This window comes from Notolepis coatsorum (genome assembly GCF_963971535.1).
Source record: "Notolepis coatsorum genome assembly, chromosome: 13".
NCBI lineage: Eukaryota > Metazoa > Chordata > Actinopteri > Aulopiformes > Paralepididae > Notolepis > Notolepis coatsorum.
The window spans coordinates 91,243,534-91,261,691 of record NC_140177.1 but is presented as its reverse complement, the minus strand read 5'-3'; the positions used below and the strand labels follow the sequence as shown (position 1 = coordinate 91,261,691).

Genomic DNA, 18,158 nt, shown 5'->3' with positions numbered 1-18,158 from the left:
ATTACTTGTTGGGCACAAGCCGGTTAATATTCCTCAATGGCAGAGGAGGGGAGTTCATACTCTGGAGGATATTTATGATAAGAACGGCCTCCGTGCGTTTCAGGACTTAAGAGAATTTTATGATCTTCCTGGCGAGTCCTTTTTTCTTTACCTTCAACTAAGGTCAGCGCTGAGGGCGCATGGCGTGCCGTGGGCTCAAGCTTTGCACCCACACCCCTTCCTCAGGCTCATAGTGGACAGGACGACCTCCAGAGGGTTTGTCTCAGACTTTTATACGCTCTTAATTCAATCCACGTATGAAAATGTATCATTGGATACAATCTGGCGGGTGGATATCCCGGAGTTGGACCCCGAGTTTGACTGGGATGATGTTTGGGCAAATGTGGCATTATCTTCCCGCAACCCCAATCACCAGCAAATACATTTTAATTATATTCATAGGACCTATCTTACACCTAGGAAGCTATTTGCTATGGGACTGATAACCGACTCTCGGTGCACTTTGTGCTCTCAAAAGGCCACTGGCACTTATATGCATGTGTATTGGAATTGCCCACCAGTGGCCCGCTTCTGGAGGTCAATAACGGACAAACTTTCAGATCTGTGTGGCTTAACTATCCCATTCACAGCTGTTACGCTACTCCTGAACGATATAACGACACTACCTGCGTCCGTTCAACTAAAAAGGGTTGTCCTAGCTGGTGTCACAGCAGCGAAGAAGCTAATAGCAATGAGATGGAAGGAGCCTGAGAAGCTTACAGTGATTAACTGGTCCCTAACACTATTGGATGTGATTTATCTTGAGATATCCAAGGCGCGGGTGATTGGGGTGGGACAGGCAGGTATTGACCTGTGGTTTGCAGCAGCCGAAAAGGTCAGGACCGCCGTGTGCGGCTGAGCGGGGTTGAGGTGCGTGTTCGGGTGAGTCCGGGGGTCTCTTGGGAGGGGGAGGAGGACATGTTTTGTCTGTCTTGTCTTTTGTCTTGTCCTCTTGAGTTTAGCTGGGGATTTTATGGGGGGGCAGCTATTTAACTATTTCTTCACTGTTTGGTCACTTTTACACGGTCTCTGTGAGTCTATGGAACACCTCTACAGGTTTTTGTTTTGTCATGAAGGTTCATTGCTCTGTTTTCGGGTCGTGTTCTCAAAAAGTGGTCCTTGTGTTGAATTGGAGATGTACGTTTTATTAATATAGGGTCACACAGCCGGGAATCGGGGCTGAACACTGGGAAAGACCATTTATTGGATAGTACCCCTTGGATTTAAAATGTAGAAGGTTGAACTCTGTTTTCTTTTCTCTTTGTCTGTATAAATTGTTATTCTGTATTATTATTGTTTTTGTTATTTTCTTGTGAAGTTCTATGTATTGTGATTGTGTTTAATGTGTTGTCTTGTTTCATGTGAATAATAATAAAAAAAATTGATCAAAAAAAATATGTATACTGTATGCACCTGTGTATTGTATTTTATTATATCAAATCAATCAATCAATCAACTCTGACACAGTGCTAGTGCTGGGGGGGGACTGGAACTGTACCATAGATGGTGCGATAGTTAGATGCGATAGTTAGATAACCTAAGTGGGGAACAACAAGGAGATCACTGTGACAGAGATGAATGCAGTCTAAACAGTCATAAATCTTTTATTCAACTTCAGCCCCAGATTTCAATTTTTTTTGTAATGTCAGATAAAAAATGAAGTATTCCCACTTTTCTGAAAAGAGTTGTTGTTAAATCTGACATTACAAAAAACAAAAAATCCATCAAAATCAGTGTTGTTGCTAATCATTGACACATGCTAGCCTGTAATAATCCCCCCCCAGAAAAACCGACTTTGCATTTGATATATTGAAAATATTTCACTTATTGTATGTTTTTTTTACAATCATTTGTGATGCCCATCACAAACACTGGCATTTAAAGGGTCAAATTTCAAAGATTCCTGCACCAGAATGCAGGAAATTAAGTCTTTGTAACTAAAACAATCCTGGTGGGGGACCCCCAGACCCCCCGCTTAAAAAGTGGCCTGACTGGAGCTATATTTCACACTATATTTCCCAGCCTGAATTATTTCCCCAGTCCAGCCCTGCTTATGTGAGTTGTCAATGAAATACTGTACAGTTGTTATTTTGTTCATAATGTTCTCATTTGCTGTGTGATAATGATGGTTATTATTCTGTTATTAATGTCCTCACTGTGTGTGTAAAGCACACATAAGGCTTTTCTGTCAGCAGCTCAGCTGAGTACAGGAGGGCCCTGGAGGCTCTGGAGCAGAGCATACTGTTATATCTTAATAGAAGAGACCGTGGTAGTGCTCAGTTGTGCTTTATTCACAGTTTGTATTAATGCAGGTAAACAGTAGAACCGCAGGCAGTCCCTCTGGCGGCTGCCTCACACTGACCCAGAGCTAGGGTGACCAAACGTCCTCTTTTGCCCTGACATGTCCTCTTTTCACATCCTGTCCGGGCCGTCCGGGGGGGGTTTCAAAATGTATGAAAATGTCCGGCTTTTACGGGTTGTTTGCATGCACTTAAAATTGACTGGCGCATTGAACAGAATACTACGGTACTCTGTTGCGTGTGTGACGTAATCCCTGAGAAGCTTTGTGGGCGGCTCTACAGCTCCGCTCTCAGTCTCACACAAACAGAGGAAGTAGACAGTCAGTCACAGAGCCGACCGCAGCTCACATTCAAAATGCCAAAGCGCAAATGTACGTTTACAGATGAATTGCAGAAGAAATACCAAATGTACCGACCCGGTCGGAACAAATGGGAGGCAGAGTGCACTGTGTGCAAAGCTTGCACATACGTGTGTGTGTCCAATAAAGGTGCAGGCGATCTTAATGCGCACATGGACACAGACAAACACAGAAAAGCTGTGCAAGGTGAGAGTTTGTCGGCAAAGTTGACAGATTTCTTTATTAGACCAGGCAAAACAGAGGATGCTGTAAATGCAGCCGAGGGTGCGTTTGCATTTCACACTGTGAAACATCACAACAGCTACAGATCTATGGATTGCACAAGTGCCTTGCTAAAAAAAGCATTTCCAGACTCTGAAACTGCCAAAAGATTCAGTAGTGCGCGCACTAAAACCGAAGCCATTGTCAATGGTGTTATAGCGCCCCACTCTGTTGATGTCGCGCATGACGCACTCAAAGAAATCCACTACTGTGGTGTGTCTACAGACGGGAGTAACCACGGAGCAGTGAAAATATTCCCAATCATAATCCAGTACTTTGACTGGAAGAGGGGTGGCATTCAAACTAAATTAATCGAGGTTAAAGACACACCAAATGAGACAGCAGAAACCATTGCACAATATCTCATTGACACATTGGCAAAAAACAATTTGTCTGAAAAATGCATTGCATTTACTGGTGACAATTGCAACACAAACTTTGGAGGAATCCGACGTGGTGAAGGGGGAAATAATGTGTTTGCAAATTTGAAGAGGTTGCTGCATAAGAACACTCTGATCGGTGTGGGTTGCCCAGCACACATCTTGAATAATTGTGTTCACCATGGGGCAGACACAATAGATATTGACCTTGAGAATATCATGTTCAAAATTTACCAGTACTTCCACATTTACACTGTGCGCACTGAGAGCCTGAAGGAGTACTGTGATTTTGTCGACATTCAATACAGAACGATGCTTTCTCACAGCAAGACAAGGTGGCTGTCATTGTTCCCAGGCATTGAGAGGATGATACAGATGTTTCCAGCTTTAAAGGCATTCTTTCTGTCTCAGCAAAAACCACCCATAGTGATCAAGAAGTTTTTTGAAAATGAATTCAGTGAGATCTACCTCTGGCACATGCACTCACTCATGTCTGCGTTCCATACCCACATTCAAGACATGGAAAAGGAGAAGAACTCCATTATGGAGGTAAAGAAAATAATGAACAGCATCCACACCATTCTTCTTGAACGCAAGAGCAACAACTTCATGTCCCTTAAAGTTAAGGGACTACTGGCACAAAAGCGTAGTGATGGACTTGGTAAGGAATATGACCAGTTCTGTGCTGATGTGCAAGGCCTGTACAGTACATGTCTGGAGTATCTGGAGAAGTGGATGACTCCCATGGAAGAGTTCTCCACATTCATGTGGATGGATCTGAGTGAGCCACCAGAGTGGAATGATGTGGAGGCCTGCATCAAGTTCCTAGGAGAGAAGGGGGTGGTAATTGATGATGTCAAGTGTTTTGACCAGGTCATCAATCTGAAGAGATTCACAGAAAGTTGCAACCATGACGAGGAGTTCAGTGGCCTGCAGGTGCACCAGAAGTGGACCAAATATTTTGAGAAGGCCAAAAGCATTGCATCTTACTCAGAACTACTGAAGATTGCTCAGTTTGTCTTTGCACTTTCCTCTCACAATGCAAATGTTGAGAGGGTTTTCTCACTGATGCAGAGCCAGTGGACCAAGGAGAGGAACCAGCTGTCTGTTGAGTCACTGAAGGGGATTCTATTTGTGCAATACAATTTGAAAGACATGTCATGTAAAGACTTTCATGCTTATTTGTTGAGCAACCGAAAACTGCTGCGAAAGATCAGCTCCACAGCTAAATATCGATGGGCAGACAAGGAGGATGAAGAAGAAAAGCAGGATGAAGAAGATTGAAGTATGCAGCTATGCAGAGAGAGAAAGCTATAGCTTTGGGAGATAAACTTTAAACTTTAAAAAAATTTAATTGGGACCCTATTTGTTTAAAGCTAGAAATATATGAAAAGTTGCCGTTTCATGGTTGTTTACAATGACAGGGCCTGGAATTGTGTTTACAAACATTTAAAGTAGGCTTATATTTGGTTCATGGTGCCTCAAAATGTGTTTGGTTTGATTTAGGTAATCAAATGTTATGTTATGTTATGTTCACTAATGGCAATTATGCAAATGTGAAATCCAAAACTGCACAGTGCACTTTTAAAATAATTAGATTAGTATATTTGTGAGGTTACTGTTTTATTGTTTACATTGACAAGATACAAAGAGATTATTTGTTAAAGCTGGATTTTCTATTTTCTACTATTTCATATATTTTGTTATTTATTTTTGTCTAGTAAGATTTGAAAAGAGAGCTATTATTTTGTTACAGGTTGATGTTGAAGTTATTCTTGTGCCATTGAGATTTGTCAAGAGATAATTCTAGGCACAATAAAGCATGTTGATTGTTGAGTAACCTTGGTTTGGTGTTTCTTTGGTTATAGGGAGATATTATTGTGTTATATACAGTAAAATAATATAAATAATAATTGTATATCCATATACAGAGGAGGCATACTTTAAATATATTAAAACAATAATGCATCTTTGAGTAAACGTTGAGTATCATTAAGTATCTCGAGGCTGAGGGCAGCATGTCCTCTTTTTTGGAAATCAAAATATGGTCACCCTACCCAGAGCGCTCCGAGGCGCCTCTGGTTAACGTAACAGTAACCAATCATACGCAAGACACGTGACACAATAACATTGGGAGTTGTAGTCCTACACTACACTACACTCCTCCCCTACCCTGATTCCTGAGATTACAGATCTAATCTGTCTGGGGGTTTTGCATTTTGTTTTGGTCTACTACTTCCCATGACCTGAGGACCATCAGGCCCTAGTATTTCTCGCTCTTCCGTTTCAGGCTCTGGTAACTTAGTTGACACCATTTGATTCACATGTCTTTTACATACTTTGTTCTGAACCTCAACCATGTATGTAACCGGGCCTAATGGCCTCACAATCCTCCCATGAACCCACTATTCTCCTTCCCCTCCCCCATAGTTTTTCACCAACACCCGCTGGTGAGGTTGGAATGATCGGACCCTCTTCTGCGGTCCCTCCGGGCTCCGCTGTGTGCTCTGTTGTCCCGTCTCTGCACCGCTGGGCTGTATCAGCGACAGTCTCGTTCTCAGTTTCCGTCCCAAGAACAGTTCTGCCGGTGTTTTACCCGTCACACAATGGGGGGTGCTCCTGTAACAAAACAAAAAGTCTTGAATAGAGTGCTGCGTTGTGATACTCTGACTCTTTGCTTTTTCCAGCGCCTTTTTCAGATTCTGCACCAGGCGCTCTGCAACCCCATTAGAGGCAGGGTGCCACGGCGGCGACCGTGTGTGTTTCACCCCATTGTTCCTGAGAAAGTCCTGAAATGTCCGTGACTGAAATGGGGGGTCATTGTCTGACACCAGTTCCTCTGGCAGTCCATATGTTGCGAAGAACCCCCTCAAAACCTAAACTGTTTTCTCCACTGTTGTTGTCATCATCAATGACACTTCCGGCCACTTAGAGAAACTGTCTGTTAACACCATGAACTTATGTTTGCCTTTGTCTGCAAAATCCATGTGGACCCTCTGCCACAGTCTCACTGCACCAGTCCATGCATGCACCGGAGCCGTCGGTGGTGTGTTTCTAGTCAGTTGACAAGGGTTACATGTGGCCACCAGGTTTTCAATGTCTCTGTCCAGGTTTGGCCACCAAAAATGGCTACGTTTTCTCCTGAAGGGGGTGTAACCCCTGTGCATCTATGCGATGGCCCAAATAGCATACACTGTCCTGAAAGAAAGCACACTTTCCCTTGTTTACTCTCAGCCCATATTGATCCAACCTCTGCAGTACCCTTTCTAGGTTTTTCATATGACTTTCTGTGTCATTGCCTGTCACCAATATGTCGTCTAGAAAACAGACTACCCCATCTAACCCCTGCAGCACTTGATCCATTGTTTGTTGAAATATGGCTGGAGCGCTGGCTACCCCATATGGCAAGCGATTGTATCTGTACAACCCTTTTGGTGTGTTGATTGTTAAGTATTGCTTGCTCTGCTCCTCTAACTCCATCTGCTGATATGCCTGTGTCAAATCTAGCTTTGTAAAGTGTTTCCCTCCTGCTAACTTGGCAAATAGGTCTTGTGGTCTGGGAAGAGGATATTGATCTACATCCAGAAATGGATTTACTGTTTCTTTGTAGTCCCCACATATGCAAACTGTGTTGTCTCTCTTTGGTATATTCACTATGGGTGCTGCCCACTCACTGTGTGGCACTGGAGAAATAACCCCTTGCTTCACCTAGGTTTTGCATGTGGGGACACATACATTTTAGCCTTAACCCCTGTCACTTTACCCAAACCATTGCCAAACACCTGCGTATATGTCTGACACAGGGACTCTACCGGATCCCCTATCCTGTTGACCTTAGACCAGTCTAGGTTTAATGGTCTTATCCATTTACGACCCATGAGTGCAGGACCCTGCCCCCTGGCTACCACTAAGGGTAACTGCAACTTCTGTTCCCCACTCTCAACTGTGACCATTATCTTCCCCATTAGCTCTAATGGCTCATCTGTGTACGTTTTCAACTTAGTCATACATGGAAGTAATGTTACATTTTTTAACTTGGCATGGTACATACTCTCTGATATGACTGACAACGCGGCACCTGTATCCACCTCCATACATATTTTCTGATCATTACATTTCACAAACACATTGTATGGTTTCTCATACTCACAATCCATATTAGGTCGGACTGTATACAGTCCCATGTGAGTCTGTTCCTCTGAACCGGACCCGTACTCTGCCTGTTCATGTTCAGTCTCTGAGATCATGTTGACTCCTCCTCCTCGCCCGCCTCTGTGCTGGGCCGCGCGCGTTGCTCTCCCTCGCTGATCTTGTCCGTTGAATTGGCCCCTCTTCCTGCAAGCCCTCTCCAGATGCCCCGTCGTCTTGCAAAACCGACACTGGAAGTCCTTGTAGCGACAATCCCCAGCTGAATGCCCTCTTCCGTTGCAGCGGTAACATTCCGACACATTGCCGCTCCTCTGCTCTGTTTCTGCTCTCGGTGGTCGCTGTCCACCCGTGGCGTCATCAAGTTGTCTTCCCGTCATCTCCACTCTGTCGATTCTGAACTGCGGCTCTGGCGCAAACCTTTTCATGCTGACCACAGTGCATTCATAGTTGTTGGTGATCTCCAGCGTCTTGGTCCACGCTAGGACCCCGTCACAAGCTGCATTCAGCAGCTTACTGCGCAGGTCGTTACTCGTGATACCGCAGATAAACTGGTCGCGAAGCTGCTCTTCCATTGATGTTCCAAAAGCACACCAAGAAGCCAATCCTTTCAATGCCGCCACATATTCACATATAAGATTTTTTCTTCTTCCTGTTCCTTTCGGCCATGGTATTTTTGGTGAATTATATGAATATGTACTGTTGGACTGTGGTAATTCCATGTACGAATAAATAAAATTATGATGATGATGATGATATTCCGTGAGCGACTCACCAGAGAGCTGCTTGCGATTTCTGAACGTATACCTCTCTGCTAGCACATTCTTCTTCGGTGAAAAGTAGGCTCTCCCTTCTGTTAACAAGTCTTTCAAGTCCACGTTGCCTGGCTTGTCTGGCGCTACCAAATCCTTGAGCAATGTAAACGTTTTAGCTCCTACCACGGAGAGAAACACAGCCCTTTGCCGGCCTGCCGCGATGTTGTTTGCGATGAAAAACTGCTGAAGTCTCTCTTCATAGGCTTCAAATGTCTCTATCGTCTCATCAAACACCAGTCCCGTTTCTAGACTGTACAGCGCTATTCCTTTTTGCACTTGCCCGCCACAAGTTCCAAGAAGAAAAAAAACGTGGAAGCTAGCTTGACTATTACTGTTTCTTCGGCTACAAGCCTACAACCTCTATTTCCGAGGTGGACACAAACGTGTGTTTTCCTTTATCCTCGTCGCCACTGTTATATCTTAATAGAAGAGACCGTGGTAGTGCTCAGTTGTGCTTTATTCACAGTTTGTATTAATGCAGGTAAACAGTAGAACCGCAGGCAGTCCCTCTGGCGGCTGCCTCACACTGACCCAGAGCGCTCCGCGGTGCCTCTGGTTAACGTAACAGTAACCAATCATATGCAAGACACGTGACACAATAACATTGGGAGTTGTAGTCCTACACTACACTACACATACGACAGGTGGAGGTTGAGCTAGTGGGGGGTGACAGTGGGGGGCTACGGGAGAATCTGTCAGAGCTACGCAGGGACCTGGGGGTTTTCCTCCAGGACAGAGCAAGGGGTGCGCTTGTGAGAGCTAGGTTAACCATGCTGAGAGAGATGGATGCTCCTAGCTCTTTTTTCTTTGGCCTGGAGAACAAAATGTGTGAGGAAAAACAAATGCACTGTCTGCATCTACCCAATGGACATGTCACATCTGTGATCGGGGAGATGCGGGAGGAGGCTGTACGGTTTTATTCTGTTTTATATGGTGCTGAACACTGTGATCCTGTGACTCTCTCAGAAACAGAGGACTGAACTGGACACTCCTTTAACGTTTGGGTAGCTGTCGAATGCAGTCTCCCAGATGACTCCTGGTCGTGCCCCAGGGGTAGATGGTCTACCTGTGGACTTTTATATAGTATTCTGGGACACTATCGGACAGGATCTATTTTGTGTCTTGCGCGAATGTATCGAGGTGGGGGAGCTGCCATTGAGATGCCAGCGGCCAGTTCTGGTTCTCCTGCCAAAGAAGGGGGACCTCAGTGAACTCAAGAACTGGAGACCTGTAGCCATCCTTTCGGCAGACTACAAGTTGGTTGCTAAGTGCCTGGCCAATAGGGAGGTGTAGTGGTTACGTCATTGCCGTTTTTCGTGTTCCACCCTCTGTCCAATGCAATGTATTTCCCCATTGCCCATTTCTAAATTGTCTCATTTAAAACAAATAAAGCATTAACATTTGAATGATGTACCTTTCTGTGCTTATTCATCCACAATCTATAGCTCAACATGCTAAAAATATTCGCAATTAATCATAAAAAATATATATATATTTCAACCAAAAATGCTTAAACAATAATGTTAGTGATAGAAGGGAACTTGTTTTGTGCAAAAATGGAAAGCTTTTCAATTTCCATGCGGCAGAATTGTTACAATAGCCGAAAATCCTTTTCCCAATGATGAATCCCTATACGGGTGGAACAACCAGTGACGTCAGACTACACCTCCCTATAGGCTAAACAGGCACCTTGAGTCTGTGGACCAGTCATATGGTGTGCCTGGGCGTTCAATGGCAAACAATTCGTTTTTAATGAGGGACATGATGGACCTGTCAAGGTTTTTTTTTGGTCTGGACATCACTGGCTGAGGGCCGCAGTCCTTTATTTGCCGGTTCAGGAAGGAGGACAAGGCCTTATTGACCTAGAGAGCAGGATGACTGCTTTCAGACTCCAGGCAGCACAGAAGCTGCAATATAGTACTGGTATCTGCTGGAGGGGGCCAGCGTGTGCACTGCTGTGGAAGGCTGGTGGGTTAGGGCTGGACCTGCAGTTGTTCCTGATGGAGCTGGAGGAGTTGAACACTGCAGGGATCTTGGAGTTCTACCTGTCGGTGCTGAGGGCTTGGCAGCTGCTGAGAAAGACACGAGTGGAGGATGTACAGTAGCACAAGGACCATGGGTATGAATGACTTTTATTTATATATGAATTACTTTTATTTATATAGCACCCTTCACAGCACGAATGCACAGGGTGCTTTACACTACAGCTCGTATATAAAAACAAGAACAAAAATCTGAAATAAATGACAACAACAACAACAACAACAACAGACAGCAGTTAAAAACAGTGAAACCAAATAATAGAATAAAAGAATTTAAATAAAATCATCAGTCACTAATAAAAAAAAACTAACAACGGACAAAAAGGGACCAAAGGCCTGTCTAAACATGTGTTTTTAGTTGTTTTTTAAAAGAGTTTTCTGAGGGGGCAGTTCGCAGGTCCAGTTACAGGGGGAGAGCATTCCAGAGCCTTGGTGCCGTCACCACGAAGGCTCGAGGATGGTGTGGTATGGGAGGAGCCTCTATTCTATAACTCTTTGTTTCCCCTGGGGTCGGTGCGTTCCTCCACCCTGAGACAGCGGCTCATGAGAGGGAGCATCATAAAACTTTCACATCTTATGTCACCAGAGAGAGGGGATTGGAAGACCCCCCAGGAGCTTGCTCTTCAGACTGGACGGACATCGTTGAGACTGCTGGAAGGGTTTATCAGGGAAGTGCTGGGGGTTCTGCCGGACTCTGTCAGAGGCCGCAGAGTGATGCCACAGGGAAGGGAGGTGCTGGAGTTCCCTGCCTTGCAGGTGTCGGCAGAGAATGGAGTCTGGCCGGAGGGGGTGGGGATTATTGTCATTTACCACCCCCAGCTTGGGGCAGTTTAGCCTGGCATGTGGCAAGGCTCTGTATATAATCTGCATGAAGGTCAGGAACATCAGGTCCCTGCAGGACATGAGTCAGCATCAGTGGCAGGGGGTGCTGGGTGATGGCAGCACTGCAAGCTTCAGGTGGAGGGTTTTTTAATAAGCAGCCTCTTCCTAACATGTCAAGGGACTTACAGTGGAGGATAGCTCATGGGGCTTTGGCGACTAATCGTTTCCTGGCTCGGGTGGATCCGGGGGTGGGTGATGGGTGCCCCTTTTGCGGAGTGTCTGAAACCGTTACCCATGTTTTCCTACATTGCCAAAGAGTCAACAATGTGTTGTGTTTCCTCAAGGGGTTGTGTGAGAAACTGGGGGAGATTGTCTGTGTGGGGAGTTTCATCCTTGGGCATATGTATTCAGTGCGTAATAAGGCTGTAAGTGTATTACTGAATTTTATATATGGTCAGGCTAAGTTAGCCATTTGGCTAACCCGCAGGAATATGATCAGGGGCGTTGGTCCTACGGAATCAGTGGCTATGTTAAGGGACATGATCGCTGCACATCTTAGGTTGGAGTTTATGTATTTTTCACTGAGGCTACGTTTAGACGGAGAGAGTCTGAACAGAAACCGCAAAAGTCGTCTTGCGGTCTCACTTTTAATTTTGCGTTTAGACTAGCGTTTTGGGATGGAATTCTGCGTGCATACGAGGCTGTAACCACTCGAGACGACGGAGCCCCGCTGTCACACGATTGCTGCATATGTCACATGACGTGCTGTGAAGACCCGCCCTACTCTGCCTCTGATTCGCAGACTGTGGGTGGGGGAATGTGATTGGACCAAAGCAGAGTCACTCACAGACAGTGTCTCCAGTCACTAATAGTTGTGATAGCCGCGGGACAGATTCTTGTGTATTTAAAAGTACTGCCAATGTAGCCTTCAGGTGATTGCCATGGATAGAATCAGACATGCTTTGTTTACGCTTATAGGCTACTGGCGCATGCCTGTGATGTAAGCAGTACGCGCGACGAGAGCCTTGACAACCCTTTCGTCGTCGTTTTATGCGGTTTGACAGTTTAGATGAGAGTGCGAAGGTTTATTGTTTCTAGGAATTCCACCCTGGAAGGTGGTCTCACTTTTTTACGGTTTCACCCCGTAAAAACGCCGTTTCTGTATAAACGAAAGGCACATCCGAAAAAAAATTTGCGGATTCACCTGCTAGCGTTTCCGTCTAAACAGGGCCTGAGACATGATGTTGGTGCGTTCAAGAATGCCTGGGGACTGGGGAATGAACTGTAGGGGAGGAGGGGCTGAGCGTATGAATTTGACTGTCAATTGTGTTTGTGCGCTGAAGGAAAATGTTGAATATATATTGGGGGGTGTGTGTGTGTGTGTGTGCGTGCGTGCGTGCGTGTGTGTGTTCAAGTTTCTTTATTAGTTGTCATACAGAAGTACAGAATACTTTTATACAAAATGCTTCTTTCTGTTACGCTCCAGAGACTGTGCTAGACAAAAATAGATAAGTGTAAAATAAATTCAAAGTTGAGGCGTTGCCGTGCCTTCTTCACAACACTGTCAATGTGTGTGGTCCATGTCAAGTCCTCGGATATGTGGACTCCGAGGTACTTGAAACTGTTCACTCTCTCAACCGGTGCCCCGTCGATGCTGAGGGGGCTGTAGTCCCTGACCCCCGACCTCCTGAAGTCCACAATCATCTCTTTTGTTTTGCTGACGTTCAGGGAGAGGCAGTTCTCCTGACACCACTGCGACAGATTCTCTACCTCTTCCAGGTAGGCCCTCTTGTCGTTGGCAGAGATCAGGCCCACCACTACTGTGTCATCAGCAAATTTGATGATTGTGTTGTTGTTCCGCTGTGCCACACAGTCATGTGTGTACAGGGAGTAGAGGAGGGGACTCAGAACACAGCCCTGAGGGGCCCCTATGTTGAGCGTGATGGATAAGGAGGTGCAGTTGCCTGCTCTTACCACCTGGGGTCTACCCGTCAGGAAGTCCAAGACCCACTGGCAGAGGTCATAGTTCAAGCCCAGGTCCCTGAGCTTGGCTATGAGTTTGGAGGGGACTGTGGTATTGAATGCTGAGCTGTAGTCGATGAACAGCATTCTCACATAGTTCCCCTGCCTCTTGTCCAGGTGTGATGCTGCTGTGTGCAGAACATGGGCTATGGCGTCCTCCGTGGACCTGTTGGGGCAATATGCAAATTGCAGGAGGTCCAGGTTGATGGAAAGGGAGGAACAGATGTAGCCCTTCACTAGCTTCTTAAAGCACTTCATGGCTATGGAGGTGAGAGCTACAGGGCGGTAGTCGTTGAGGCAAGCGGGCGTAGATTTTTTGGGTACAGGGATAATGGTGGACTTCTTCAGACAGGAGGGGATGACAGCCTGTTATAAGGACAGGTTAAATATGTCAGTGAATACAGGGGCCAGTTGGTCGGCACAGACTTTTAGGACGCGTCCAGGGATGCCGTCTGGTCCACAATGACTCGGTTCCACACAAAGCTGTATTTAAGTATTTATTAGCAGCAAAAGGTACATAATATACTTTACTTTACTTCACTTTGGATGCGCTTATAAGGCAAAGGAATGTGCGTAGGCAAATCAATAACGAATGTCCATTCTCATATTACGCAGGAGATAATCATACAACCTGAATCTTAGGGAATTATATCTATGGTACACTAGTAATATAGCGGGAGATACTGGTAGGGTCCCCCCGGTTGTAAGCCAGCAAGGGTAGAGGATCTGTCGGTAGTAGAGTCTGGGTCAACGATGATAAGGAGACTCCGAGTACAGGAGACGGTGCAATAAGATCTTGATCCACAGACGAATACAGCTGTTCTCCGTAGCATGTAGCTCCACATGGAAGAAAGCTAGCCGGCCTCAGACTTCTGAGAGGCAGACTCGACGTGGCTCCTCACAGGTTAAATCCCACACACTTGTGGGTGTCGGCGATTCTCCGCTCCATTAATTACAGGACCAAAAGCAAATATAATCCAGCCGAAAAGGGCTATGCAGTCGTCGGTAGGTTATCCAGTGTACATAATCCACACGGTCCTCGTCTAGGCCCCCTCGGGTGAAAGCGCCATAATAAGCAGCCCAGCCTGGATAAGCACTCTAGCTGATACGAGGAAACGTTGGTGATGCTGGTCACTGTAGAACTTTAGCCGCACGATACACTATACACAAATAGACTATTACTGACTTAATAGAATAGGTCGAACTCGACGGTACAGCGTTAAACTCTGACACTTCAGTTATTAATTCGCACGCGGTCTCAATGCTCTATTTGGGGCCAAACAGGCCATACTTCACCGCACGTCGTATCGTGGGTGAGGCTTCAATTTTAGTTACTAAGACTTCTGACTAAGTGCTTCTGTATTCACCTGCGCCGTATTTATACGCTTAGGTGAATAAACTAGTACCAGCTTTATTCCTGTCTCATATCCTTGCGCAGTACCGTTCATGTCCAGGCATGTCCCCGGCGGTGACTTTGAACCCGACATTGAAGGTATGGCCATGGCGCCTGTGGACCGCTGTCCAATAGGAGAATGAAATATTATGGTCTGTACTAGGCTAAAGGGATATTCCGTGTATATGTACAAGGAATATACAAGGGATATCAAACGATATACAAACATTATGCAATATATATCAATCAATAAATATATATATTCGGTTTAATCTGATCCTTCGTAACACTAATTGTGGTAGAGGGGATTGTTTCTTCTACCAGAGTACAGACAAAGTCAAGCACCGTTTCAGTGTATTCGTTAATATTGGCTGTGTTATCACGGAACACACTCCAGTCTGTGCATTCAAGTGCAGCCTGGAGTGTCTCTTCTGATCCCGCAGTCCAACGCTTAACCTCTCGCGATACTACCGGTGCACGCTTGAGACTTTGTTTGTACTTTGGCAAAAGAGTATGTGTGTGTGTGTGTGTGTGTGTGTGTGTGTGTGTGTGTGTGTGTGTGTGTGTGTGTGTGTGTGTGTGTGTGTGTGTGTGTGTGTGTGTGTGTGTGTGTGTGTGTGTGTGTGTGTGTGTGTGTGTGTGTGTGTGTGTGTGTGTGTGTGTGTGTGTGTGTGTGTGTGTGTGTGTGTCTCTCTACTGGCAATTTCTTTTAGTTGAGATGTTTTAATAAAGAATATCAAAAGTCTGTGAGGTTTGGTTGGTTCCCCGCCACACGCTCTCCTGAGGTATGGTGCTGATTGGTGCATTCCCCGCCACACGCTTTTTGAACGATTGCCACTTTCATCACGCAGCTGTCATAGTTTGTGATTAGCGCCCCAGAGGGCTTTATATACCAGGACCTTCCTTCTATCGTTGTCGGGTCGTTCTGGAATACAACTGCATTTGCCTGCTTTTCCCCGTTGCTGTTCCTAGTCTACTTTCTCTCCAGGACTTTTCTGTGGAGAACCGCTGTGGAGAACCTTGTTCGCCGTTTGGAGCTGCGCCTCGCTTTGCCCGCTTTACGCGTTGCGCTTGGGTGAGTGGAACCAAACCCCTCTGGATTATTCTGATTGTGTGTCTTTGAAGAGACACTGAAACCTTCGTTTTGTTGCACTAACTCGGCTAAATTGTGTGTTGTGGGGAACACTGAGGACTGTCACTGTCAATTGGTTCTGGACCCAGCTTGGGAGGAGGGAACCACACTGCCTCTGTGTTTCGTTGGACTGTTTCTGATATCTCTCTCTCTCTCTCCGTTTTCCACCTTGAGTGAAAGCTGGGAGTATCTGCAGAGCCGCTACAACGTCACATGCCAATCCCCCACCACTATCTGCTGGGAGTATCTGCAGAGCCGCTACAACGTCACATGCCAATTCCCCACCACTATCACCAGGAGGATTATGCAGAGCGGCAGATGACTCTGCCGAAGGCAGTCTCCCCGTTTGTTTGATTATTGTACTTTATCCTTCTTTTGACTCTGTAAATAAATACGCCCTAGCATTTGGCTAACTCTGAACTTCCTGTCTGTGCCATTGCGTTTGAGGTTGGTTACAAACCTTAACAAAGTCAAAGTCTCTCTCTCTCTCTCTCTCTCTCTCTCTCTCTCTCTCTCTCTCTCTCTCTCTCTCTCTCTCTCTCTCTCTCTCTCTCTCTCTCTCTCTCTCTCTCTCTGAGTATGTCTGCTGGTTCGAGAAACAACTGGGCGAAATGCGCGAAACAGAACTCCTTTTCTGTAACTTGTTATCTCAAGGAATGTAGCCTTGTTGCCGAGCGACCTCCTCCTTGCAGCAATTTCAGCTATTGTCAGTAAATGGCAGATTAATAATGATTCAGTGCTTAGGTAGGCTATGATTTGGTGTTCATGTAATACAGAAGTATTTTGTGCCATATGGTAGCTGGGTGGGAAATTGCCACCACCCAAAAGCTGTTGAATTTTGTCTTGTGACTGGTAAGTTTGTCTATTCTCTCTGGTTACCAAACAACCCCAGTTTGTTTTCCTATTCTAAAATTCTACTTTTCTGGTAGAATAATGAAAGTGTCTGGTGAATACATTAATTTACACAGTGCCAGTGAGTGACAGGTAGGGGCGACAGTGGATCAGAAGGTAGAGCGGTCGTCTGTTAATCGGAAGGTTCCCAGTTAGATTCCCTCTCCTCCCGAGCAGCGAGTCCTTGAGCAAAACACTTAACTCCTAATTGCTCCTGATGGGCAGGTTGGCACCTTGCATGGTTGCCTCTGCCGTCTGTGTGTGATTGCATGAACGTGAGTAAAGCGCTTTGAATAAAAGCGATATATAAATGCACCATTTACCATTTTTATTTACCATGACATATAAACATTTTCAATGGAATTCTGTTGCTAGGGGAACAACTTGGGCCCAGGTTTATTTCCTGTCAGCTATCGATATTAGCAAACATGAATTACACAAGTTCAAGGTGGTTACAGTGGCTCAGAGCAGGCGTCTGGTAATCAGAAAGTTCCTGGTTCTATTCCGGCTCCTCCTAGCAGTGTGTTGAAGTGTCCTTGAGCAAGACACACAAGCTCCCGATGAGCAGGTTGGCACCTGGTGTGTGAGTGAATGTGAGTCATAAATTATAAAGCGTTATATATATGCAGTCCATTTACCATTTACCAGTCAAGGTCAATAGCATTTTGAGAATAATCTTCAATATTCATTCACATCTCTCTCTCTCTCTCTCTCTCTCTCTCTCTATCTCTCTCTCTCTCTCTCTCTCTCTCTCTCTCTCTCGCTCTCTCTCTCTCTGTAGTCTCCTCCTGTATCACCACCTATAAGAAGACTCCTCCCCCAGTTCCTCCTCGGACCTCCACCTGCTCCACCCCTTCCAAACCGTTCATCTCCATCACAGCCCAGAGCAGCACAGAGTCCGCTCAGGTACTGGGATGCCAACCAGTGTTTCCTTTATATTCACTGGTAGTAGTGAGCTGCCAGTAGAGCAAGAAGATTGATGACAGAAAATGGGATGCGTTCAATTTTTTTTTTTATTTCAGTACATTTATCATGGAAAAGTCTTTAATAAAGAAAGTTTTAGTGCTACAGTTTAATTAAATCACAGTGTATATTTGACTCTGTAAGAGTAATTTATAACAAATTCATCATTACATTTAACATCAGCATGATGTGTGTGTGTGTGTGTGTGTGTGTGTGTGTGTGTGTGTGTGTGTGTGTGTGTGTGTGTGTGTGTGTGTGTGTGTGTGTGTGTGTGTGTGTGTGTGTGTGTGTGTGTGTGTGTGTGTGTGTGTGTGTGTGTGTGTGTGTGTGTGTGAGTGTGTTTCAAGTTTCAAGTTTCAAGTTTCAAGTTTCTTTAATAGTTGTCATACAGAAGTACAGAATACTTTCGTACAAAATGCTTCTTACTGTTACGCTCCAGAGACTGTACTAGACAAGATAGTATCAAATAACATAGTATAGCATGTAATTTAGAAGTAGAAAATGAGGTCACAGTGTTCAGTATAGACATATGTACAATGTTCGATGCAGAATAGACGTAACTGAGTTACCATATAATTACCATATAATATACA

General features: G+C 45.3%; 1 protein-coding gene across 1 annotated transcript in view; it reads left to right on the top strand.

The window, feature by feature from the left end:
• The window catches only part of dlgap1a (discs, large homolog-associated protein 1a), a gene marked incomplete at both ends in the record, with an annotated part of 216,856 nt that overhangs the window by 166,111 nt on the left and 32,587 nt on the right, over nt 1–18,158 (top strand). The window contains one exon of the mRNA XM_084327741.1: nt 17,384–17,508. Within this exon, the coding sequence (XP_084183867.1) occupies nt 17,384–17,508 (125 nt within the window). The remainder of the gene's footprint in view (nt 1–17,383; nt 17,509–18,158) is intronic.